The 26,634-nt window shown below is 43.6% G+C and overlaps 1 protein-coding gene and 1 long non-coding RNA gene across 7 annotated transcripts in view; one reads left to right on the top strand and one right to left on the bottom strand.

The window, feature by feature from the left end:
* ADAT1 (adenosine deaminase, tRNA specific 1) overlaps window positions 1–22,792 on the top strand; it is a 34,746-nt gene extending 11,954 nt beyond the window's left edge. For 3 of the 6 annotated variants that reach the window (XM_018061732.1, XM_005691807.3, XM_018061733.1), the window contains exons 7-10: window positions 1,255–1,400; window positions 1,915–2,014; window positions 12,071–12,157; window positions 22,116–22,792. In XM_018061732.1, the coding sequence (XP_017917221.1) occupies window positions 1,255–1,400; window positions 1,915–2,014; window positions 12,071–12,157; window positions 22,116–22,275 (493 nt within the window). In that variant the 3' untranslated portion in view covers window positions 22,276–22,792. Of the gene's footprint in view, window positions 1–1,254; window positions 1,401–1,914; window positions 2,015–8,390; window positions 9,493–12,070; window positions 12,158–14,817; window positions 16,901–19,517; window positions 19,898–22,115 lie in introns of those variants that run through there. The other 3 variants (XM_018061734.1, XM_005691810.3, XM_005691812.3) reach the window with 3 other exon arrangements.
* Window positions 12,751–26,009, bottom strand: LOC108637951. Its single transcript, XR_001919422.1, has 2 exons — window positions 25,095–26,009; window positions 12,751–13,324 (listed from the first exon to the last, which is right to left on the bottom strand). It is a non-coding gene; the product is annotated as an uncharacterized LOC108637951 (long non-coding RNA).

Here is a 26,634-nt window from a genome sequence, read left to right as displayed (position 1 = left end):
AACAGTAGTGTTAATTTTTAAAAAGAAAAAAGATGAAGGATGACCACCCAAGTGCGATCTCCCCAAAGAAGGGTGGCCACGCCTGATTCCTGCTGTAGTACCGAGGGCAGAATATGGCCAGGGCCCGGGGAAACCTGGGCGCTCTTGTCAAATGCACTCTCCTAAAGCCAGCTCTTGGGAGCAGTGCCAGGATATGACCCACTAATTCCACTCCCAGGTACATACCCAAAAGGAATGAGGACATGCATCTGCATAAAGGCTGTGCATGAGTGTTCAGAGCAACGTTAGTCATAATACCTAAAAGTGAAACAACCCAAATATCCATCAGCTGCTCAAACAGATCAATCAAAGATGGTAGCTCCCTATAGTGGAATGTTAGTCAGCCTCAAAAAGGGATGGAGTCTGATACATGTCATAGCAGAGATGAACCTTGAAAACCTTATGCCAAGTGGAAGAAGCCACACGTATGATTTCATGGACTGAAATGTCCGAAGTAGGCAAATCCAGAGAAGGTACATTCATGGGTGCCAGGGGCTGGAGAAGGAGACAGGGAGTTACTGCTGTTAGGGAGTGACGGATTTCTCTTGGGCTGATGGAAATGTTAGATTTTGGTGCTTGCTGCACAACTCTGTGACCAAAAGCACTGAATTATAACTTGAAATGGGTGAGTTTTATGGTATATAAACATACCAATAAAGATGCTAAGGGGGAAAAAAGGCAATCCTAGGCACGGTGCCCAAGGCATTTTCTCTGTTTTCCATGTTTTCTTGATTCTGAGACTATAAGTTGCTGTCTACTCAGTTCTAGACCCACTTCATGCTGGCATCTACTTTGTGTAAAATAGAAAAAAATGAAGTTTTATATCACAGAATAATTATGGTTTCTGGTATATTTGAATAACTCCTTAGGAAGCTACTGCCAACAGGTTAATATTTTTGCTTAACGTCTTCAAATCTATCAAACCCATTACAAGGAATAGAGTCTGGCGCTGCCGAAGCCCCTGAGGGACGGTGGTAAGTTCATAGCTTCACTTCAGTGACGGAAGTGGTTTTCCCTCACTCGTAAGGCTCGGAGGATCTAGGTTCTGTTCTGCCAGTACCGCCTATACCATCCCCATAAATAAATAAACAGACGCACACACCTTCTAAAGCTTTGGCCTCTTGCCGAGACGTGGGTGGTGATGTGGTGCTCAGCCCTAGATATTCTCTCTGTTGAGGAGTGAGCCAAATTTCATGCATTTTCCCTCACATTTAGGTGTCAGAACGTCTCAGCTCTACCAGAAGGCTTTGGAGTTCAAGAAGTGAAAATACAGCAGTCAGATTTACTGTTTGGACAGAGCCGCTGTGCAGTGCAGACAAGAAAGGCTGACAGCCCAGGCCGACTTGTTCCTTGTGGGGCAGGTGAGGGGTCCAGGTTCCACTTGCTCTGTCCCCAGGCTGTAGAGTGGCCTGGGAGACTCTCCATCCTCCCAGCCTGGGGTAGCACTTTCCCACACAAGTTGTCAATAACATGGGCTCAGGAGACACCCACAGTGGGTCAGGATCATGCTGTGTGACCCTGGGCAACTTGTTCTCTCTTAGCCTCAGTTTCTTCATCTTCAGATAAGAATTTGTCATTTATTTGTCAGGGTTGTTATGAGGAATAAATGAGAGATTTTTTTCATGCATTTGCTGCGTGTCCAGCATATAGTAAGTTTTAACGATTGTCAGCCCTGATGGTGATGATGATGGAGAATCATGAGCTACTTCATACTCTTGTACTCCGGAGGGCAGGCGTCAGAGTGACAGGCACTGTCTCTGACATCATATCCAACTGTCATGGGTCTGCAGTGGTAGGGAAATATTCTTACTAAAATACCTCTGACATATACGGAAAACTGAACACCTTTAACCCCAGAATCTTACCTTTTCCTAGCCATCAGCTGGAGTGCAGTGCCTGAGCAGCCCCTGGATGTCACCGCCAATGGCTTTCCCCAGGGGACAACAAAGAAAGGAATCGGACGCCTCCAGGCCAGGTACAGAATACTGCGGCAGGCGGTGGTGGCAGTGTGTTCACACCTCACCACCCTCCGATTCCAGAACATTTCCACCCCCACACCCACGAGCAGTCCCTCCCCTCCCGTTCTCTCGCCCTTGGGGCCCGCAGGTCTACTTTCTGTTTTTATGGATTTACCTGTTCTAGACGTTTCTCTGCACGAAATCATACAGTATGTGGCTTCTTTCGCTTAACATGAGGTTTTCAGGCTTCATCCGTGTTGTATCGTGTCACTCCTTCATTCCCTTATTCCGTCATATGGAGACACCAGTTTAGAGGGGGCGCTGGTGTTTTTAATTTTTATTTTTGGGCTGCACAACTTGTAAGATCTCAGTTCCCTGACTGGGGATCAGACCCTTGCCCCTGTAATGAAAATGCAGAGTCCCAACCACCAGACCACCAGGGAATTCCCTGGGTATACCTGGGTATACCCTGGTCCATTGATGGTTATTTTACTTTGGGGGTATATGAATAATAATTCTGCTCTGAACATTCAGAATGCAAGCTGTTGGGTGGACATTTGTTTTCAATTCTCTTGCGTACACTTGGAGTGGGATTGCTGGGTCATGGGATAACTTTATGTTTAACTTTTGAGGAACTGCCAGACTGTTTTACATAATAGCTGCAACATTTTAGACTTCCATCAGCAGTCTATGAGAATTTCATTTATCCCACATCCTTTCTAACACTTGTTTTTATCTGTCTTTTATTGTAACCATTGAATGTGAAGTTCTGTTTCATTGTGGATTTGATTTGCATTTCTCTAGTAACTAATGATGTTGAGCATCTTTTCCTGTATAACCAATTGTATATCTTCTTTAAAGAAATATCTATTCAGATCTTTTGCCCACTTTTAAAATCAGTTCATCTTTTTATTGTTCATTTGCAAGATTTCCTTGTATATTCTGGGTATGAACCCTTTATCAGATATATATTTCAAATATTTTCTCTAATTCTGTGGATTGTCTTTCGTTTTTTTAAAGTGTTCTTTAAAGCAGAAAAGTTTTCTATCTTGAGGAAGTCCATCTTATCTATTTTTTTATTTCATGGTTTGTGCTTTTAGTGTCATATGTAAAAATCTGTAGTCTAATCCAAGGCCACAGATATTTACCTCGTATTTTCTTCTCATAGCTTTAGCTTTTATGTTTAGGACTTTAATCTATTTTGATTTCGTTTTTATAAGGTATGAGGTAGGGATCCACCTTTATTCTTTTGTATGTGGATGTCCTTGTCCCAGCATCATTTCTTGGAAAGGCTATTCTTTCCTCTTGTTGTTCAGTTGCTCAGTCGTGTCTGACTCTTTGCAACCCCATGGACTGTAGCACGCCTGGCTTCCCTGTCCTTCATCATCGCCCAGAGCTTGCTCAAAGTCGTGTCCATCAAGTCGGTGATGCCATCCATCCATCTCATCCTCTGTCATCCCCTTCTCCTCCTGCCTTCTATCTTTCCCAGCACCAGGGTCATTTCCAGTGAATCAGCTTTTCCCATCAGGTGGCCAAAGTATTGGAGCTTCAGCTTCAGTAGCAGTCCTTCCAATGAATATTCAGGGTTGATTTTTTTAGGATTGACTGGTTGGATCTCCTTGCAGTCCAGGGAACTCTCAGGAGTCGTCTCTAACACCACAGTCTGAAAGCATCAATTCTTCAGCCTTCTTCTTTGCCCTGGAAAATTTTGAAAAGAACACTTTCTTGGGTCTTACCACAAGACATTCTGGTTTAGTAGAACAAGGCTGAAACCCAAGAATCATTTATGAAGCTTCACAGTGATTAGACTGGCAAGAAGAGTGCCATAAATACAAGACTTTGCATCTTCAAATTGACTTTTGTTGAAATGTGGAGCATGTGCTCTGCTGGACATGAGACTTGGGTATCATGCCTGTGTGTTTGGAGGTTCATGTATCTGCCTTATTGGTTCTTCTTAAGTGGCTCTTCCGTGTCTTTTTTATGCCCCTTATAAGGAGTTGTATTGTAATGAAAGTTCACAGGTGGACTTGTTTCTTTTCTTTTTGACATGCTTAATTGTCTCCCTCAACGGAAACAATAATAACAACTTACATCCTTTCAGACTTAGAAAAAAAAAAAAAGTATTTTTCTTCACAAACACTAACAAGGCTTCAGACTCCTGTTTAGGAGATCTGGCCTGTCTCTTAGTGGCCTAAGCTATTGAATCAAGTAGTATTTACAAAATTTTTGTTGTTGTTTTGTTTTTAGGGATAGAGACTTTTTTGCAGTTTTTCTCAAGGACCTCCCAGCTTCAGCCCAAGGTCTGCATCTCAGGGGATCGGCCCTTAACCACAGACCAGGATGTGTGAGCAGAGCAGGTCAGGAGGGCAGGGAGCACACTTCCTGCTGCGTTCTGCCTTTGCAGGCAGCGACAGGCCAGCCGCACCCCATGCTGGCCCCACCCACCTGCCTGTGGCCTCAGCTTGTTGCTTTGCTGAGGTCTAAGTGCTCTTCACTGTGAACCCATACCATCTTTTACCTTAAAAACTTGCCTTACCACTGCTTTCTGGCTCAAAATTACCATCTTTTCTCCAGATTCCTAAAGTGCTCTTTTCCAGCTTGTCCCAATATGTTTTGTTTTCTGTGTGATTAGGAGTGCCCCTGTTCTCACCCTGGCTCTGTCTCCAGTTACCCAGGTGTCTTTGGACAAGTCCATTAGCCCTCTGGGCCTCAGTTCAGTTGCTCAGTCTTGTCTGACCCTTTGTGACCCCATGGACTCCGGCATGCCAGGCTTTTCTGTCCTTCACCAACTCCCGGAGCTTGCTCAAACTCTTGTCCATCAAGTCAGTGATGCCATCCAGCCATCTCATCCTCTGTCATCCCCTTCTCCTGCGTTCAGTCTTTCCCAGCATCAGGGTCTTTTCCAGTGAGTCAGTTCTTCTCATCAGGTGGCCAGGGTATTGGAGTTTCAGCTTCAGTATCAGTCCTTCCAGTGAATATTCAGGACTGATCTCCTTTAGGATGGACTGGTTGGATCTCCTTGAAGTCTAAGGGGCTCTCCAGAGCCTTCTCCAACACCATAGTTCAAAAGCATCAATTCTTCAGCACTCAGCTCTCTTTATGGTCCAACTCTGACATCCATACATGACTACTGGAAAAACCATAGCCTTGACTAGATGGACCTTTGTTGGCAAAGTAATGTCTCAGTGTGTAGTAATGTCTCAGTGTGTTCATATCTGTATGAACCTCAGTGTGTTCATATCTGTAAGACAGATATGGCCTCATAAGACTGAGGCCTCAGAGTTAGGGCCTCAGTATGTTCATATCTCTAAGACGAAGATATTGGAGAAGGCAGTCCGAAGCTTCTGTCGTATTGTGGATGTCTCTCCATTTAGAAGGCAGACTTCATACAGAAGGAAGTTCATGCTGGAAAGAGCAGAAGCTCTGCAGTTCAAGAGACTGATGTTTAATTCCAGGCTCCTTTCCCCTAGTAATTGAGCAAATTACTTTATCTCTGAGCCCCAGTTTCCCCAACAGTAAAACAAGGGTAACTCCGAGTATCTATCACCCAGGAATGTGAAAATTGAGAGAGAGTGCCTCTAACATGGTGCAGGGCTTTCAGTAGACATCTTGTTAAGATAGATGCCCCCTTCAATCATCAAATGAAGCTGCATGTTACGTTCGAAAGAATCAGTTGCTTTAATTCTAAAGACTGACCACTGCAGGGGAGAGAGGGTTTCCTCACTTTTCTTTCCTGAGTGCCCTCCTGGGACTCATTTTAGAACAATCTGGAATACAAACTCAAGACTGTGATGTTAGAAGCATTTAAAATTCTAATGCAATACTCAAAGGTAGTATTTTTATACCTTTTTAAAATTAATTTGTATTGGAGTACAGTTGTCTTACAATGTTGCGTTCGTTTCTGCTGTGCAGCAGAGTGAATCAGTTATAGATATGCAAGTATTCCCTCTCTTTTAGACTTCCTCCCCGTTTAGGTCGCCACAGAGCGCTGAGGAAAGGTCCCCGTGCTGGACAGCAGGTTCTCACCACTTTATACATTTGTTGTTGTTTAGCTGCTAAGTCATGTCCGACTCTTTTGTGACCCCATGGACTGTAGCCCACCAGGCTCCTCTGTCCTTGGGATTTCCCAGGCAAGAATGCTGGAGTGGGGTGGCATTTCCTTCTCCATTTGTATATCTAGTAGTGTATATACACCAATCCCAATCTCCCAATTGATTCCACGCCTCCCTTCCCCTTCTTGGTATCCATAAGTTTGTTTTCTCTATATCTGTGTCTTTATTTCTGGTTTGCAGATAAAGTCATCTGTACCATTCTTCCAGATTCCATATATAAGCAGTATTATGCAATATTTGTTTTTCTCTTTCTGACTTACTTCACTCTGTGTGACAGTTTCGTAGTCTACCCATGTCTCTGCAGATAGCACCATTTCATTCCTTTTTATGGCTGAGTAATACTCCTTTATATATATTACCACATCTTCATCCATTCCTCTGCCGATGAACGTTTGGAGCGCTCCCACGTCCTGGCTGTTGTGAATAGTGCTGCAGTGAGCACTGGGGTGTGTGTGTCTTTTTGAGTTATGGTTTTCTCTGGCTATATGCCCAGGAGTAGGATTGCTAGATCATATGGTAGGCCTGCTTTCAGTTTTTTGACTTAACTATTCTCCATAGTGGCTGTATCAGTTTACGTCCCACCAAGAGTATAGGAGGGCTCCCTTTTTTCCACATCCTCTCCAGCATTTATTGCTTGTAGATTTTTTGATGATGGCCACTCTGATTGGTGGGAGGTGACACCTCATTGTAATTTTGATTTGCATCTCTCTAGTAATTAATGATGTTGAGCAATTTTTTCATGTGTTTGTTGGCTATCTCTATGATGGCCAACCAACACTTGAAAAGGTAGTATTTAAGTCTTCGTGTTTATTGCAAATGAGATAATAACAGGAATCAGATAAAGGACCCGCATTTTCCAGAAGCTTAATTTTACTCTTTGCCCCAAAATGGCAAATCCTTTTAAATTCTCTTTGCTCTGAAGAGGCGTATCCTCTTTCCATCCCACATGAGCCACCACAGCATCCTGCAGAGATCATTACATGGCTCACTGGATTATAAAAGGGAAGGATAAGAGAGGAAACAGTGTGTCTAAGTGTGTTAGAATAAAGATAGGCCTAGGTTGAATGTGAATGTGTGATCTTCAAAAAAAATTATGTATATATGTATAGCTTTCCTAGCTCTTTGATGTACCAATCAGCAATGTTAACCACCTCACCAGGGAGACGTTAACATCTAAGAAAGTAATCCTCTTAGTACTGCTAAAAGGAACTAGGGTTTATTGGAACATAGCATCTAGCAGTCACCAAGATGGTTTTGCTCCACAGATGACATTAATGGTTATTGTTAGGTGAGTCTCTTTGACAGAGAAGTTATTAGTGTAGTCACTCTGTTCTGCTGTTGAACAAGTCTTGAGAAAGGTCTTATTTCTCTGGAAGGAGATCTTTTCCAGCAAAGGAGAGATTCCCAATTTATCTTTATAGATATAACACCTAAACATTACTCATGAGGTGACTTAGACCAAAAGCACTCATAAGAGAAAGAACCATTCGGTACCCCAGAGGGAAAAATGTTGAAAACATTTGCAGATCTGTTCTCAAAAAGCTGCTAAGCTCTCTATCACTGATGGCTTCTCACGGTGATGCTAGAGGCCTTGACGTTTCACCACAGTGTTGGTGGTAAACAGAATCTAGCTGACTCCTTCCTGTGAGGTTTAAGCGATGTGTTTCTTTAATGAACCTTGAGTGGATGCCTACTCCGGACTACAGAGCATGGCGTGGTTGCTTGCTGAGGCTTCTTGTTCTTGTGAATGAAATTCCTTGACATATTTCATTAATGTTCTGTAATTATGTAGCCAGATGTTCTTTCATAGTTGTACATCAGCAGCCACTGGGCTTTAGCAAAAATCTCATGGGCTCTCCTATCAGTATTTCAAAGGGAAACATGAGCATCTGGGACAAGATATTAGCTTATTTTTTGTATTCCTCTTTTGCTGATTCTGGGTGATGTGGGCAGTGGAAATGTTGGCTCTGTAAGACTCTCTAGACTTCCTGAAAATATGTGGTCATGTCACCAAAAACGGTTGCAGACTCTTAAATCTAGAAATGAAATCTTTGATTCTAGGTAAAAGTGAGCATATCAACTTATCTACCTGAAAGCATACATGCAATAAAGCATAAATAATGTTAGTTTTTAACTGGGTAAAACCAACCATGATACAGTACTAATTATCTGAAAAAAATGTCTAAATCTTCCCCTTTTTGAGGGTCACGAACTTCTGGCTTTACTCTTAATATGTTTCTGTTAGCTATATAGACTTCATTCTCTCTCTTTTTATGTTTAGGCCTAGAAAGCAGAGGGAGCGGCCAGAGACAGCCTCGTTTCTTTGTCCTGTATGAGATTTTTCCAGGACCATCACTTCGCTGCCAGAATCACTTCTCTCTAAAGTGCCCTGGTTCTGTTACAGAAGAATAACGTTAGCACCTGAAACCCGTGTTCGAAGCGTCCGTGCATAACTGTTTCTCACAGGTCTTTAAGTGTTAGGGTGATCTAGCTAGTTGGTATGCCAGTGAATGAACCAGGCAAAGTATTATGGGAAACTGTGAGGCTTGGCTAAAAGTAATTTATTGATTGTCTAAGCAGTCAGTATGAATTAGTCAGCATTATTCACGCTTAGACTACTGGATGAATAAAAGATTTAACATTGCAGTTGCCTTTGGTGACCACCCTTTGGATATAGTTTCACTAATATTGAACAGATTATTTTGTTCTTGAGTAGTAATTTTCAGTTATAATGCAATCATATACACGCTTGCCCTGTATTTTAATTCTGTAATTTAAGTTCAGTTTCAGGGGATTGGTATTTCAATCTGACAGTTCTTACTTAATGGCAGCTTTAGCTCCAGCTCCTTATTAGCTCTACCAGCCCACTTATTGAGTGGAAAAAATATGAGCACTTTGAGCTACAGGAATTTCACTTATCTGACATCTTTCTGGTACACCCACCATGACCCAATACATGGTTATGTATAAAACGCTCTCATACAATACAAGCTCCCTGTCAGAGAAACTCATTTTATTTTCTTTATAGAAAAAGAAACTTATAGTAATTTTATTGAAATCTATGTTTTAAGTGAATACATATCAAACTTAGAATATTTTATGTGTATATGTATGTATGTCTCTTTCTGAGCATTCTGTTCTATTCCATTGGTCTGTTTTTCCCTACACCAAAACCATACTCTTAATTACCATAGCTTTATAATAAGATGATATCTGTTAGGGGAAAAGTCTCCTTGCTTTGTCTTTCGAGAGTGTCTCGGCTTTTCTTAGACTTTAAATCTAAAGATTGGTTTGGGGAGATTTGACATCTTTCATTGTTAAGTCTTCAAACCAGGAATATGGTGTTTATCTCTATATATAATGCTGGTGCCAAATTGGCAGTTGTGCCCCAAATCTAAAATAGTTTTGAAGTTCACTTATTTAGGTCTTCTTAAATATATTTCAGTAAAGTTTTATGATTTTTCACATCTTTTATTGGATTTATTTCTTGATGTTGTATTCGTTTTCTGTTGCTGTATAACAAATAACACCCTCACCCCATGGCGGGGTGGGGGAGAACACCTTAGTGGCTGAAAACAACGTTTAACATCATTTTACAGTCTCTGTGGTTCAGGAATTTGGGAGGAGCTTAGCTGGATAATTCTGACTCAGGGGCTCATGAGGTTGCACTCTCTTACGTCAGCCAGCAATGCAGTCGTCGGAAGCTTGACTGAGGCTGGAGGATCCAGTTTCCAGTAGCTCTCTCGTGTGACTGCCCAGTCAGAGCTGGCTGGCTGTTGGCAGGAGGCCTCAGTTCCTCTCAACCTGGGTCTCTCCATGATGCTACAGATATTCATCTTTACAGTGTGATGGCTGGTTCCCCCGCACTGAGAGGATGCATCCCAAGAGAGCAGGGCAGAAGCCACAGAGTCTTTTTGAGTAGCCTCAGAAGTCACACTCCAGCCCAATCTTCTAATGGTTAGTGGTGTCAGCCCTGTTCTATGTGGGGTGGCATTGCATAAGGGCTTGAATGCCAGGAGGCAAGAATCACCATTCAGAGATTGCTACCACTGATGCTATTTAAGTCATTTCCTTTATTTCATTTTCTGGTCATTGCTACTGCAATCAATTTCTATTTTGTTTATTTCTCTCTTACAATAAATGTATCCAGCAACATTGCTAACTCTTACTATTCTACTGATATATGTATTAATTCTTTAAAAAATTTTTAATGTAGACTATCTTTTGCAAATAGTATTTCCTTTCCAAGTTGCCACTCCTTTTCTTTTATTTTTTTTCTCACTTACTGTGCTAACCAGAAGTGACAATATCACAGTCATCTCTGAATAATGTCTTCAGTTTTTGCTTTTCAATCTTCATTCCTTTTATTTCTTGTCTTACTAGCCAGACCTTCTGTATAACGTTGGATAAAAGCAGTGATAGCAAGTATCCCTCTATCATTCTTGATTTTAAGAACATGTATCAGCTGTAGGATTTTTATAGGAACCCTTTATGAATTTAAATACTATCTTTCCTAGTCCTAGTTTGCTAAAAGGTTTTATATCACTCAATGGATGTTGAATTATAACAAATGCATTTTCTGTACATATTTTCCTCAAAGTACTTTTCTCCTTTGGTCTGTTAATGAGATCCATTAGTTTTTTGGTTGTGGGTTTTGATTTTTTTTTTTTTTTTTTTTTTCATGTTAAAGCAGCCTACTTCCCTAGAGTCCAGTGATTAGGACTCTGGCTTCCCTTGTGGCTCAGCTGGTAAAGAATCCGCCTGCAATGCGGGAGACCTGGGTTCAGTCCCTGGATTGGGAAGATCCCCTGGAGGAGGGAAAGGCTACCCACTCCAGTATTCTGGCCTGGAGAATTCCATGGACTATACAGTCCATGGGGTTGCAAAGAGTCAGACACAACTGAGCGACTTTCACTTCACTTGACTGCTGTGGGCCTGGGTTCGATCCTTGGTCTGGGAGCTGCTCCACAAGCTATACAGCATAGCACAGCCAAAAGCAAAAAGCAAACAAACAAACAAAAAAAGCAGCCTTATTTCCTAAATGCCGGCAGCCACTCTAACACAGATAAGGCCCAGAGAGAGTGGCGTGTGGGGACTCATATTCCCCTTTAAGCAGTGATGTCTCCAGTAGGCTAGGTCCCAGCCAGGCAAGGGAGCTTTTCAGCAGACTGTACAGTGCCCTGTTTCATATATGCCAGCAATGGCCTCTGTGTCTCAGCTGATGGTACGATTTTCAAGGATGGAGACGGATATGGTATATAAAATAAGACTATACCTTGTTGGCACACACAACGCTTCCCAGCTTCTAAGTAAGCCCATGAATTGTGTATATGAGGGAAAGGAAGGAGGCACATACACTCTCAGCCCCAGCTGTTACAAATGAGCAAAACCAAGAAGACCCAAGTAACTGGTAAGGAATTCACACTGACTTCCCTCACTACTTCAAACTATGACCATCATGAAGCTTGATTCAGAACCGAAGGATTCACCTCCCAAGGACTGTAATCCCCATAGGAGCAATCTAGAGATTCTTCCTCCGGTGCCTGGGCTGAATAGACTTTATAACCACAGTTCATATAGGGAGCAACACTCAAGTCTCTGAAACAAACCTTTCAATGTCTTGTAAGCAGTGTTACCCAAGGGGCCAGCTCCCTTGAAAGATGGTAGCCAAATAACAGCTGACGGGTGTCCTTGGGGGCAGAATTTAGTAATTCCCTCTGCCTTTAGCCCGTTTCAGCCTGTCACCTTGATGATTTCACTGCTGATAATGTTTATGAAATGAGAATCGTTTTTGTGTCTCAACCTAATCCGACTCTCTGGATTTTTCTTGCCAAGCATTGGTGAAAACAGGGGCTCAGGACATTCAGACCTAGAAAGATACCATGTGAAGCCCAGTATCTTTGACGGTGGCCTGGTGCATACGAAACACTTAATAAATCCTCTTGGTGTTTTTTCAAACAGATCCCGAATCAGCAAAGTAGAGCTCTTTAGATCATTCCAGAAGCTGCTAAGCAGTATTTCAGAGGACAAGTGGCCAGACTCACTCAGGTAATGCCTTTGACCTACATTTTTCATATTTATGAATGGCTGGACGTTTTGGCAGGAGTGGTATTTCAGTAGGCCGGTGAGTACTTGGTACTGACCACATGCTCTTCAGTCCCCAGAGCCGCAGCTGCAGACGTGTGTGATCTGAGATGTGATGGATGCATAGTTGGTGGGACAGAGTCACAGAGCCTGCGGGTAGAATTGGGGCCTGCCCGTCCCAGGCCCTCCTTTAGTCCAGCTCCAGATGGAGAGCACTGTGAGAATGGGAGCGCTGAGGTATCAGTGTTTTCTGTTGGGAATATTATTCTCTTTTTCTCTTGTTCAATCAGTGGTTGTGAACTAAAGCTCGAGGACTTAAATTAGTTTCCAAACAGGAATGTAGAGACTATAAAACCACTTCATGAGCAGGTGGGTGGGTGGAATTCAGATGCTAACAAGAGGCCAAATCTCACTGAGTAAGGGCACAGTGCCCATAAACTGACCTCACTTCGTAACACCAGCCACATTCTAGGGGGCCCCAAAGCCACTCAGGTTGCGACTACCCCCTCAGGTTCAATAATTCACTAGGAAAACTCACAGAACTCTGGAAAGCACCATACTTTGAATGCCTTTTATTGTAAAAGATACAAATAAGGACCAGATAAAAGAAAGGACATATAGGGCAAGGTCTGCAAAGGTATCCAACCTGCTACTTCTGTGTCCCCAGGATGCATCACCCGCCCAGCATATCACTGTCTGTCACCGACCAGAAACTATGTGATTGAACTCAATCTCCACCTTCTCCTCTCCCCACCCCAGGATGTCAGATATCAGATGACTCAGGGCCCCAAATTTCTAATCTCATGGCTGATCTTTCAGCCACAGCCAGCCCATCCTGAAACTATCTAGGGCCCACCATGAGTCACCTCATTAAGCAAAAAGTTGAGATCCAAGGGGTCCACCATTAATAACAAAGACACTCCTATCATCAAGGAAGTTCTGAAAGTTTAGAGGTTCCCTCCCAGGAACTGGCAACAAAGATCAGCCAAATTCTTCTTCACAACAGTGGGGAAGCCAGGGAGTAGCTAGACACTCCATATGAAGAGGCTGCTGCCTGTTTTCAGCGTCATGTATCCTGCAGTCAGTGTCGATGCCCTCCAGCCATCCATGGTCAGTTTGCTTGTTTCTTATCTGGAAAGATCAACAAGATTGGAACTGGGTGGGTTGGTATACATTCTATGACTTAAAAACAAATCTGGACTTAGATAAGGAGAGACTTCGTTTGAAGGCTTTGTTGCAGTAAGAGACAGGGCCTGTTTCAGCAGGCAGACAAGGACTAATGCAGTAGCAAGAGCATCGCAGTCTTAAGCTCTGTGAGCCTCTCTAAGAGCAGGGGCAAAGAAGAAGTTTCGTCTAAGCAAAGTCAGAGCTGGAAATGTGGGAGTGAGGTGAGCAGGCAGTGTGACGGGACCACTGAACAGGAAGTGTCAGTCCTCAGGAGGGGCTGTTAAAAGAAAGGGCTGGTACACCTGCCCACGCTGCCTCAGAAAGAGTGGCTCCAAGTTCGAGGGTCTGCAGGAGGAAGAGACGCATAACTGGTAATTAATATTTGGTCAAATTATCAGGCATTTTGATGAGATTTTGTCAGTGGGTACAAACAGTTCAGCTAATCATTAAGAGACAAAAAACAGGTGTTTGGAGGGTCTGTGTCTGGCCTTGTCACAGGTAAACCAGGGGGGCATCCATGAGTCTAAATCATGATGAAAGGTGATTCTTTCCAGTCTGCCATTTCCCACACACAGAAATATAGGAGGGAGGTTTCTTAACCGTTGCTTGTTTTAGGAACTGAGGGCTCAGGTAGAGTCTAATGTTGTCATGCATGCAGCTCCCGTCCATTAACCACCAAAAAGCTATGGGAATTTATCAAAGGGCTAGAATCAGTGTCTGCTACAATTAGCAACTCGGCTCTGTGCTGCAGTGAGTGAAGAAACAACTGGGGTCTCCTAAGACCTTTGCAAAGAACAAACGAGTAGAAGCAGGGTAAAACCTGACTCAGTGAGCTGCGAGTTCCAGTTTCTTCAGCTATGAGACGACAAGGTCATAGTTCAAGGTCGGGGCTGGGTCAAGAAGAGGACTTTGAGAAGCCTGACTCAAGTTTGATCAAAGGAAAGAATCTTTGTCTCAAGAAAATCTTTTTATCTGGGTGTTAAGTGTTACAGACATTGCTCAGCACATTAGCCATTCTTCAGCAGTCAGAGACACTGCAGGATTTGGGAAGGGGTGTTGGCTTTCATTACACAGGAGAATATGACTAAGATGAAAAGTACTTTGGGAAAATGCACTTGAGAAGTGTCTAACGGCTCGATTCTACCAGTGAAGATTATAGCCATGTAGAAAACTTTAAACCAAGTGGTAGATACAGTTATTCTTTTTTATCTGATTCCAGGACCGAAAAAAGAAAAGAAACAGACTAGTACTGTTTATTTTTCTCTGTTTTAACCCCATGTTGTTTCCTGGTGAATCTCCTCCAAAGGAGCTGAGTCACTCTAGGACAGCTAACAGAGCCCTTCTGTCCCTAAGTCTCTCCTCATAAACCTGTCCGGCCAGTTGCTGAGGTGTCTTTCTGGCCACAGTGGCAAGCTTTCCATTGAGAACGTGTGTGCTTGGTGGTGTGTGTGCATTAGGGCGCAGAAGCTAGCGACGTACCAAGAGTACAAGGAGGCTGCATCCACTTACCAGGAGGCCTGGAGTGCACTCCGGAAGCAGGCGTTTGGATCCTGGATCAGAAATCCCCCAGATTATCACCAGTTTCAGTGAGCAACGGGTGCTTTCCATTCATTCATCCTGGACTACTGTCTTTCTACATACTGAACAGGCCTTAGATTTTCTTGTGGCTGATCAGGAAAAAAGACTGCCGTCTATCAGAGCGATAGATCTCTTCTATGTCAGATGGATGGAATTTTGGACATGAAACAAACTATACTTGATTGAACTATGCTTTCAAACTGTGATGCTGGAGAAGACTCTTGAGAGCCCTTGGACAGTAAAGAAATCAAACCAGTCCATTGTAAATCCTGAATAGTCATTGGAAGGACTGATGCTGAGGCCAAAGCTCCAATGGCCACCTGATGCAAAGAACTGACTCATTAGAAAAGACCCTGATGCTGGGAAAGATTGAAGGTAGAAGGGGAAGAGGGCAACAGGATGAGGTGGTCAGATGGCATCACCAATTCAATGGACATGAACTTGGGCAAATTCTGAGAAATGGTGAGGGACAGGGAGGCCTGGGGAGCTGCAGTCCATGGGATTGCCAAGAGTCGGACACTGCTTGGCAACTGAACAATAACTACTTGATTGAAGTAGCTCTCTGCTAAAACAGCATCTTGCTAATGACCTTGGTGTGTGTCCTGTATTTTATTGCTTCTCTAAGAATAAGAATTTGGAATGTGATGCTGTAGAAGTACTCCGCAGTAGCTCGATTTAGTGTGTTCCTCATTGATTCAGCAAGTATTGGGCTGAGATGATGTTTGAATCTCTGTAAACTTTAGAGCTTCACCTGTCATAATGGACATGTGTTTTGTATACCCAGCCTTGCTTCCTTTGAAGAACCACCCTTTTTTGCTTTATCCCTGAGACTCGGGTGAAGCGAACTTTCCTCGTTGACTCCAGCAGTGTGAGCCAACCCTGAACAGTCCTGGAACTAATACCAGAGCAATCGGGAAAGATTCCCTCTCTTCTCATATTGGGAGCTGTGAGCGCCAGGTAACCCAGGACTGCCTGGGGCTGCCTTTGCCCACTGCACAGAGACAGCCAGCTGGAGAACAAGGTGATGAAGGAAACAGCCCAGAGGATGAAGGCTCTCGTGACCTTGTCTGAGTGCCTGAAACTAGTGCTCACTCTGGACTTCAACGATGTGAGATAAATTGCTCTTGTTATTTTGAGTAAGCCCCTTTGACTCCGTTTTCTGTGACTTTCATTGGAAAGAGTTCTGTCTAAAAGGCCAAACAAAAGTCCCTATAGCAACTCAGCAGCACACCAGAAACCAGGCCTGTTTTTCCTAACATCTAGTATTTAACTCAGAGAAGGCGATGGCACCCCACTCCAGTACTCTTGCCTGGAAAATCCCATGGACGGAGGAGCCTGGTGGGCTGCAGTCCCTGGGGTCGCGAAGAGTCAGACATGACTGAGCGACTTCACTTTCACTTTTCACTTTCATGCATTGGAGAAGGAAATGGCAACCCACTCCAGTGTTCTTGCCTGGAGAATCCCAGGGACGGGGGAGCCTGGTGGGCTGCCGTCTGTGGGGTCACACAGAGTCGGACACGACTGAAGTGACTTAGCAGCAGCAGCAGTATTTAACTCTCAGCCTCTTCACACTCTAATATATTGACTGAAAGTGGAAGTTCTCTGTGTTGGGATTGCTCAAGGACCTTGTTCGTTCTTCAGTATTTCTTTATAGCTTTAAATATTTTTAACAGCTTTATTGAGATGTAATTCACATACAAAAAATTCATCCACTTAAAATGTACAGTTTAGTGGTTTTTAGTATATCCACAAAGATGTGCATAATCACCACAATCGATTTTAGAACATCTGTGTTCTCAATTGGGAGTGGGGGGCGCTGTCTGATCCAGTACAGTACCCATTAGCAGCCGCTCTTCATATCCTCTCAACACCCCCACTAACCCCAGGGCAAGCAGCAATCTATGTTGTGTCTCTATGGATTTGCCTATTCTGAACTTCTTATATAAATAACATCATACAATATGTGGTCTTTTGTGACTGGCTTCTTTCATTTAACATGATGTTCTAAGACTGATAATGTTGTAATGTAATTGGTAACATCATTCAGTACTTCATTCCTGTTTTTGGGATAAAAATTACATTCAGTTCTATGGATATACCACATTTTGTTATCTAATCATCAACTGATGGACTTTTAGGTTATTTCCACTTTTTGGCTATTGTGAATCTTGCTGCTGTAAACATTCATGTACAGGTTTGCATGTGAACATATCTTCTTAATATTTTTTTTATTGCAGAAATAATACATAAGGTTTCTTTTTTGTTGTTTCTTTTTTTTTTTTTTTTTGCCTTTTTATCATTGTAGCTTTTGGCAGGGGGCGGGGGCGGGGGGCGTGGCAGGTACCGTGTGGCCTGTGGAATCTTACTTCCCCAATCAGGGATTGAACCCAGGCCATGGCAGTGAAATTGTCAAGTCCTAGCTACTGGACCGCAAGGTAATTCCCCCATAACTTTCTCATATTGAGTTATCTTTGAACCTTTTTCTATGAGGAATCCTTTTAGGTGGGAGCAAAGACAAAAACCTCACTACCAAAGGCCAGACTTCCCACATGCTGCTTTAATCAACCCTTTGCCTGACCTGACCCCAAATCCTATGATATGAGAGCAGTTAAGACACCTCAACTGGCAGAAGCTCTTCTTATCCACAGAAGATCATGCATCACTCTCATGAGATCCTGTTTTCAAAGATGAAGATTTCTATGAGAATGTGAGGAGTTGGCGTCTTTTCTTTCCTAAAATTCATGGTGTTTGTCGCATGCGTACAGAATGTAAAACACACCCATCAATTTAGACTTTAGAACAGAGTCTAGGAAACCCTGAAAGCTAGAGACCAGAGGCGTCTTCACTTTGGACTCTGCCTGTTTTGTCAAGAGAGAAAAGGAGAGCTTAGCCCATTCCCTCAGCTTCCCTGGTGGCTCAGAGGTTAAAGCGTCTGCCTCCAATGCAGGAGACCTGGGTTCGATCCCTGGGTCAGGAAGATCTCCTGGAGAAGGAAATGGCAATCCACTCCAGTATTCTTGCCTGGAGAATCCCATGGACGGAGGAGCCTGGTAGGCTACAGCCCACGGGGTCGCAGAGTCGGACACGACTGAGCGACTTCACCTTCACCTTCACCTTAGCCCATTCCCTATGTTTTGCTTTAATCTCTTAAAAACCCAAGTTAAGAATCTCACCTATGCCTTAAAATCACATCTCTGCAATATTGGCAGGTTCTCAGACGTCATACATTTAGATCGTGTGTTTTTACTGACAACCACTTCCAATTTTTAACTACCTTTTAAGAAGAAACTTCTTATAGAAATTTTTAAATAGACTCAAAAATAGAAAAGCACAGTGGACCTCCATGTACCCATCACCCAGACCAAACATCCATCAGCTTTATGCTGTTGTTATCTGATCTTTTCCCCCTCCCCTCCAACTTTGTTTTTCTTAGAACATTTTAAACTGAATTCTAGCTATCCTATTCCACCCAATAAAATTAACAATCATTCTTTAATATCTATTATGCAGGCTGTGTTTAGTTTCCCCTATTGTATCAAAAATGTCTTGACTACTGATTTGTTCAAATTAGAATCCAAACAACATCCACACAACAACATTGGGTTGATGTATCTTTTGTGTCACTAAATCTCTAGCAGTTCACTCTCCTTTTTATGTCCTTGACAGATGGGTCATTTGTCTGGTAGACTCTCTCCCATCCAGGATTTGGCTGCTTATTTCCTCCAGGGTTGATAACCGGTTCCTCTCCCCCTCATATTTCCTATAAATCTGTGGTTACATGAGAGGCTTGATTACAGCCAAGTTCAGTTCTCTCCAGGAGATTCTGCATACTTGTGTTACATTATATTAACCTATGGGAACACGACATCAGGCTGTCCCACCTTCAGTACCTGATCCAACCCCTCCCCCTCCCCCTTTCACAGAATGGTTTTAGCAGCTGTGTCTTGGGGTCCCCAAGACCACCCTCAGACTGAGACAGTAAACAGACTCACAGAACTCGGAAAAGCTATTGTCCTCAGAGTTGCCATTTATTACAGTGCAAGTCAGCAAAGAGAAGGGCGCATGGGGAAGAGGGTCTGCACAAGCTTCTGGCTGTCCTTGCTGTGCCGACACTCCTGGTGTCTCTGGCGTGACATCTTTGCCTCGCTCACCCTGGAGAGCCTGCCCCTCCTGGAGCTAGCCAGTCCCAAGCCCGCTTTCCCAGCCCGGCCCTTGCTGGTCCCTTCACACTGATGGCTCTTGCCCACATTTCCTCCTCACCCCCAGTGACTCCTGACTCACCCTGGTGCTTCCACGTGTGGCTCCTCCTGGCATGGCCTGCCCCCTCCTCCTGTATTTCAGAACATTCTCCTGGGGCACTCACACAGCACAATGCTGGGGGGCAGTGATGTCTGACCGTATGTGTGAAGTATCACTGCCAACCAGGGAGGCTCACCTGAGCCTTGGGTGCTGACACCCTATGATACACAGGACAACCCCCCACGACAAAGAACTATATCCCGCCCAAAATGTCACTATTGCTGAGGCTGAGAAACCTGAACTAGGGATTATAGGTGTTTTTCTGTTTTTGTGTTTGGAGGCACCCAGAGGCTTGTGAGCTCTCAGTTCCGCAACCAGGGATTGAACCTGGGCCACAGCAGTGAAAGTCCCAAATCCTAACCACTGGACCACCAGGGAACTCCCAGATTGTGAGTATGTCAAAGTCACTGGAAACAGTTCCTCTGTGGTTACTGTTCCACATCTATACACAGTTAATTTTGTTTCATTTCCCTTTCAATTTTTAGGGGAATTTTTTACAAAAAAAAGTTATATAAAATTTCAAACAATTAAAAAAAAAAGGTACATTCAGAAAGGTCTTCAATCTTTGTCCCTTGACTTCTGTTTCTGCCCCCAGCAGTAACCATTTTTTTAGTTGGTGATCAGTTCAATTCAGTCACTAAGTCGTGTCCGACTCTTTGCAACCCCATGGACACCAAGCCTCCCTGTCCATCACAAACTCCCAGAGTTTACTCAAACTCATGTCCATTGAGTTGGTGATGCCATCCAACCATCTCATCCTCTGTTGTCCCCTTCTCCTGCCTTCAATCTTTACCAGCATCAAGGTCTTTTTACATGAGTCAGTTCTTCGCATCAGGTGGCCAAAATATTGGAGTTTCAGCTTTAGCATCAGTCCTTCCAATGAATATTTGAGACTGATCTCCTTTAAGATGGACTGGTTGGATCTCCTCGCACTCCAAGGGACTCTCAAGAGTCTTCTCCAACACCACAGTTCAAAAGCATCAATTCTTCAGTGCTCAGCTTTCTTCACAGTCCAACTCTCATATCCATACATGACTACTCGAAAAACCATAGCTTTGACTAGATGGACCTTTGTTGGCAAAGTAATGTCTCTGTTTTTTAATATGCTGTCTAGGTTAGTCATAACTTTTTTAGTTGGTGATAAACATTTCAAATTCTTTCCTTTTGAAATACTCTGTGAATAGAATAGTTTGTATTTTTGCCAGTATATCTTTTGGGTAGATTTCTTAGAGGTGGGATTCACTGTGTCAAAGTGTAAATGAACACTAAAGTTTTCTTTATTTAAATCCATCTTCAAAGTTCTGTTTCTAAATACAAGTGCAAATGAAAAAGCAAAATGTAGAACAGCATTGTAACATTCCATTTCTGTAAAAAAAGGATGAAAGTTATATATCTATGTTTTGCTAAACTGTCTCTGAATAGATACCTGGGAAACTACTAACACAGACCTGAGGGGAAAGAAAGAGAATTGCTAGGGCCTGAGAGCAGGAAGGAGACTTTTCTCTGAATACATTTTATGTTCGACTATTTTTAAAATTTTAAACCATGTTAATATAGCAACTATTTTTTAAAGTGAATTTTATTTTCTTGTTCTCATTTTTTACATTGTTGGCTGTGCTACGTGGCTTATGAGATCTTAGGTCTCCGACCAGAGGTCGCGCCTGCACCCCCTGTACCGGCAGCACAGAGCCTTCACCGCTGGGCCGCCGGGGAGGCCCCTAAAGTACATTTTCGAAAATGGAAAAAAAGACTTAAGTCGTTTTAAACTGTAGAAATACCACAATATACTCAGAAGTGGCATTATATAGGGAAGAGGGACTCGGCATGCTTTAGGCAGCTAATTCCACAGAATTCTCTCTTTGCTCACAAAATGTCTTCTGAAATCTGGCTCTTTCAGGGTAGATTACATTTTCAGCATGGCTTTCTCTTTGTTCTGTGTTCACGAGTGGGTGACTATGTGTGCATAACTTTTATTCTCTTTTTCTTTAGAGTTTTAAAAAGTTGGCTTGATTTAAATAATTTTGCGTATATATTCCATGTAGTCATTTCTGCCTTAAAGTGTGCAGTTAAATGCCTTGTTTTCTGGAGTTTTTCCGTGCCAAGCATTAGCTCATTGTCTAGGGAGCCAGCCGATGTGGAGAAAATGACCCGTGCTGGCTGCAGCGCCCCAAGGGGGAGAGGCAGGGCCCGCCAGTCCGGTCGCCTCCGTGGCTGGTAGAAGGCTCCCTCCTCCTGGACCCAGCAACACTTTGTGGCTTTCAGGCAACGTTCTGAGCAAGCTTTACCCGAAGTTTGCCAATTTCTGAGACCCAGGTCCCTTGCTGGCAAGTCAGATAGCTTAGGACATGTTAGGTTTTTAACGGCCACGTCCTCCTGTGATGATATCTGGGGCAGTCGAGCTGTCAAGAGGAGTCCCCTGAAGCAGCAGGTTCTGGAAACTGGGAAACAGCTTCTAAGCAGAGAGCTAATGCGCATGTGCTCGCTTTCAAGGGCTCAGGCAATTCTTTCCACTGCAACAAAGGCAGCTACTCTGAAGGAACAGTAGGGTACGCAGAGAGCCAAGGAGGCACGTATTTTGGAGAACGAAACTTGATTTTCCAGCCAGGAAGAGCTCCTTTTATGCCACATCTTGAAGAATCATATTTAATTCAATATTTAATCAATATTAATTAGCCTCCACTTCTAATCGTGAATCCATTTAAACCTAAATATGTCTGTACTGGGGATACAACTGACTTTCTGGAAGAATGTCCAGATGGATCCAAAACAAATCTTAAGCAGTACTTGTGGTCCAAGATGGGGAGGAAAATTCTGTAGAGAGACTTTTCAGGGCTGCAGGCAAATTCACATGCATTCGTTTTTTATTTCTTGAAACCAGGGCCCGAAAACTAATCAAAGTGGATGGAAGTCACAGCAGGGGTCATTGCTGGGTGCGGGAAGATGGAAGAAGGGAACTGAGTAGAAAAAGACCCAAGGCAACTTCTAGAATGATGGATACATTCCATGTTTCAACCAGAGAGTTGATTACATGGATGTAAACATTTGTCAAAATGTATTAAGCTGTACACTTAAGATCTGTGCATTTTATTACATGGAATCATATTTCAGTATAAAAATGTTTAAAAAAAAAAAACCTAGTCATTATCCATGACTTGGCATAGTAGAATAAACTTTGGTTTAGATATTGAAGTGTTAATAATTATGTCCTAGTACCAATTCTGTCACTACTTCCTATGTGGATGCAGAGAAAGCATTTAATCTCTGAATTTTAACCTGTCACCTGATCTAGAAAATGAGGCCCCAAGGTTAAGATGTTCAGTTTTTTCAACATTGAGATGAGATTTCTCATAAAAATTCTTAATTGGGTAGACAATGCAAAGAGAAATTTTCTCCAAGAAACTTAACTCATTGACACTGTGAGATATGTATGGCCTCAGTCATGTTGGTAACAAGAGGAATGGAAATAATTTTATCTCAGTAACCCAGGCACTATAGTAACACTGTAATACAATGTAATAACGATGTATTAAAAAGCAAAGACATCACTTTTCTGACAAAGATCCATATAGTCAGGGCTATGGTTCTTCCAGTAGTCATGTACGGATGTGACTGTTGGACCATAAAGAAGGCAGAGCACCAAAGAATTGATGCTTTCAAACTGTGGTGCTGGAGAAGACTCTTGAGAGTCCCTTGGACTGCAAGGAGATCAAACCAATCAATCCTAAAAATCAGCCCTGAATACTCACTGAAACTACTGATGCTGAAGCTGAAACCCCAATACTTGGCCACCTGATGCAAAACAGATCCTGATGCTGGGAAAGATTGAAGGCAGAAGGAGGAGAGAGTGACAGAGGATGAGGGGATTAGCTGGCATCTCCAATTCAGTGAACTTGGGCAAACTCCGGGAGATGGTAAGGGACAGGGAGGCCTGGGGTGCTGCAGTCCGTGGGGTCACAAAGAACTGGACACAACTTGGCCACTGAACAACAACCCCGGCTCTGGATTTGCATGTAGATTTTTTGTCCCTCGTCCCAGTGAGCTAGCAGGATGAGGAATTAGCTTCTAGAACTGAGTGTGTTCAACACTGCTCTTCAATCTCCAAATTCAGGAACTGTCTCAATAGGAAAAAGGCAAAGGCAGAAAGTCGCTCCAAGTGAGGACCCAGGCTGCCAAATGTTGGTCTCAAACACATGTTCCCTGAACCTGGGCTTGGCTCCATGAGAAGAGCTCACAATGGAAACAGTGATGGCTGTTTGCTCAGGCAGCCAAGAGAATGAAAAGCGCATTGAAACCCGGCGGCGTCTCCATGGGGAGAGGCACTGCGGGCCCCTGGGTGGTGAGACCAAGCTGACAGCAGAGCAGCATCACAGAGCCCGTCCCCAGCGTCCTTCTGCAGCTCAGCAACGGAGCTCTGTGTGCACCCTCGCAGGAAGTCACCGAGAATTAAGCTGCGGCAGCCCAGGCTTTGCCCAGCAACAGACACACACTCAGCCCAGCTTGCCCTGTTTTCATTGAATCTGATTCAGTTAATTGAGAGAAAGCAAAGAGTTCTTCTCAATGTGCGTTCCCGGTCCCTCCCCTGTAAGACTTCACCAACTTCCTGTTTTATCACTGCCCCTTGTGGACTATTTTGACCTCCAGTGTCAGACTTTATTTTGGGGGGCTCCAAAATCACTGCAGATGGTGACTGCAGCCACGAAATTTAAAAATGCTTACTCCTTGGAAGGAAAGTTATGACCAACCTAGATAGCATATTCAAAAGCAGAGACATTACTTTGCCAACAAAGGTCCATCTAGTCAAGGCTGTGGTTTTTCCAGTGGTCATGTATGGATGTGAGAGTTGGACTGTGAAGAAAGCTGAGCATCGAAGAATTGATGCTTTTGAACTGTGGTGTTGGAGAGGACTCTTGAGAGTCCCTTGGACCGTAAGGAGATCCAACCGGTCTCCTAAAGGAGTTCAGTCCTGGGTGTTCATTGGAAGGACTGATGCTAAAGCTGAAACTCCAGGACTTTGGCCACCTCATGAGAAGAGTTGACTCATTAGAAAAGACTCTGATGCTGGGAGGGATTGGGGGCAGGAGAAGAAGGGGACGAGAGAGGATGAGATGGCTGGATGGCGTCACTGACTCAATGCACATGAGTTTGAGTGAAGTCTGGGAGTTGGTGATGGACAGGGAGGCCTGGCGTGCTGCATTCATGGGGTCGCAAAGAGTCAGACACGACTGAGCGACTGAACTGAGTGCCATTTCAGTTGGTATTTTCATGCCATACTTTCTGTCCTCTCCCCAGTGGTATTGTGACTGTCCTCCCAGCCCAGCACCTCAGTGACTGCCGGGCTGAGAAAAACAGCTGGCAGCCAAAGAACTAGGCTTTGGAGTGAGGGAGCAGGAGTCTCCACCGACTCCAGGGTTCGGTCACCTGTGCCGACACAGGCAGATCGTGCCTCCCAGTTCTCTGCCTCTCTCATCAAAGATGAGGGCCAATGAGAGTTACTGTTTTGACTGCATGTACTTTGGGGAAATTCTGTTCTAAAATAAAGGATGGCACGTAAAGTATGGTGCAAAGGTTTTAAGCCCAAATATATCCAGGAATTGGAAACCTTTAAAAAGTGGATGGAATAAACTGGGAAGCTACTTGTCCAAAGAGGAGCCATTTTGTTTTTGAGGAGAAGCAAGAAAGTTGTATTTCTAGATGTATGTTTAGGGGCCACGTAGAGACACAGGTGTTCGGTTTGTAACCTCTGGTCTAGCAAAACAAAGATGGATTTTGGCTACAGATTTGAGTTGTGGCTCCAGGAGGCTCTGAGCATCTGCTCATGGGTGGGTAAGTGCATTTTCAAGAGTGTCAGTATCCTTACCTTTGACTGAGGGTGGGGTGAGACACCGTTCAGCACAGGCTTGAGGAGGGCTGCTTGCCATGTGTCCAAGGCCAGCCTTGGTCTCCGGCTGCTGTTCGTAAGGGACTCTTTTTTGCAGTTTACTGATCCGGATTTCCAGAGCTGCTTCTAACAAACCTGAGAGATCATCCATAGAAGAAGCCTGTTGGGCAAATGATTTGGAGCTCTGTGCTGTGCACCAGGCGTTTGCTCACACGCACCACCCCTTCCCACATCTGGAAGCAGCAGCCTGTCTCTAGCAGCTAAGGAGGCGAGGAAGCAGGGCTGTTGATCACAGAGATATATATATATAGATCCTCCTACCTAACTCTTGAGGCCTTGCCTTCGCAATGTCAACCACCAGCATTTTTTTCTCCCTGAGGAAATAAAGATGAAAAGGGGAACTTTAAATCCCCAGTTGTGCTTTTTTAAAGCATTCTACCATTCAGTCTAATGAAGAGTGAGGCTTTTGAAAATAAAAACATGTACACTGCCTCCTGAATTCTCCTTGAAGCAGATGCTTGGGCTGCCTTTGGGAGTGGTGCCCTGGTTGCGCTGTGCTGGGTCTTTGTGGCTGCACGGCCTCTTCTCTTGCTGCCGTGAGCAGGGGCTACCATCCGGCTGCGGTGCTCCAGCTCCTCCTCGCAGTGGCTTCTCGTTGCGGAGCACAGGCCCCGGGGCCCGAGGGCTTCGGCAGCTGCAGCGCATGGACTCGGTGTCTGCGGTTCCCGGGCTCCAGAGCACAGGCTGAGCTGCTTCTCGGCATGTCCGCAGGATCTGCCCCAAGCGGGGATCAAACCCTGGCAGAGCCTTTACCACTGCGCCACCAGGGATGTCTCTCTTTCCCAACTCTTAAAAGACAGTAGCTGTTCCAGGTTGTTTTTCCTGGATTTTTTTTAAAGTTTTGCTGTTCCACATTTAGATGTTTAATTCATCTTGAATTTATTTGATGCATTATTTAATCTATATTCATATATATGTATATATATATAACCAATTATAAAATAACAGATGAACAGGTTCATTCCCCTTTTGATTTTTCATGCCATCACGGCTATATTTTAAACATGGGTCTAACTCTGGGTTTCCGTTGTGTTCCCTGGTTTATGTGTCTGTTTCTTTGCCACATGGCACAGTCTTAATTACTTAATTACTGCTAACACAGATCTCCCTGGCTTGTTTTTCTTAACATTTCCTTGTTATTCTTGGCTTTTGCTCTCCAGTTAATGGACTTTTGCCAGCAACTGTCAGATTACACAGACATACACCTGATTGGGATTTTTATTGAAACTGTATTAAACTCACAGGTTAATCTGGGGGCAATATGCATTTTTATAGTCCTGGATGTTCCCATCTTTGAATATGGTGTATTAGGGTTATCTCTTTTTTATGTTCTTCAGTGATTTTTTCCCTAAAGGTCTTACATATCATATTAAGTTTATTCCTATGCACATATTCATTTTACTTCTATTGAAAATGAATTTTTTCCTATAATATTCCCTAAATGGTCATAACTGGTGTA

This window comes from Capra hircus, chromosome 18 (genome assembly GCF_001704415.2).
Source record: "Capra hircus breed San Clemente chromosome 18, ASM170441v1, whole genome shotgun sequence".
Taxonomy (NCBI): domain Eukaryota; kingdom Metazoa; phylum Chordata; class Mammalia; order Artiodactyla; family Bovidae; genus Capra; species Capra hircus.
The sequence above is the reverse complement of the archived record's forward strand: the minus strand, read 5'-3'. Positions and strand labels throughout refer to the sequence as shown.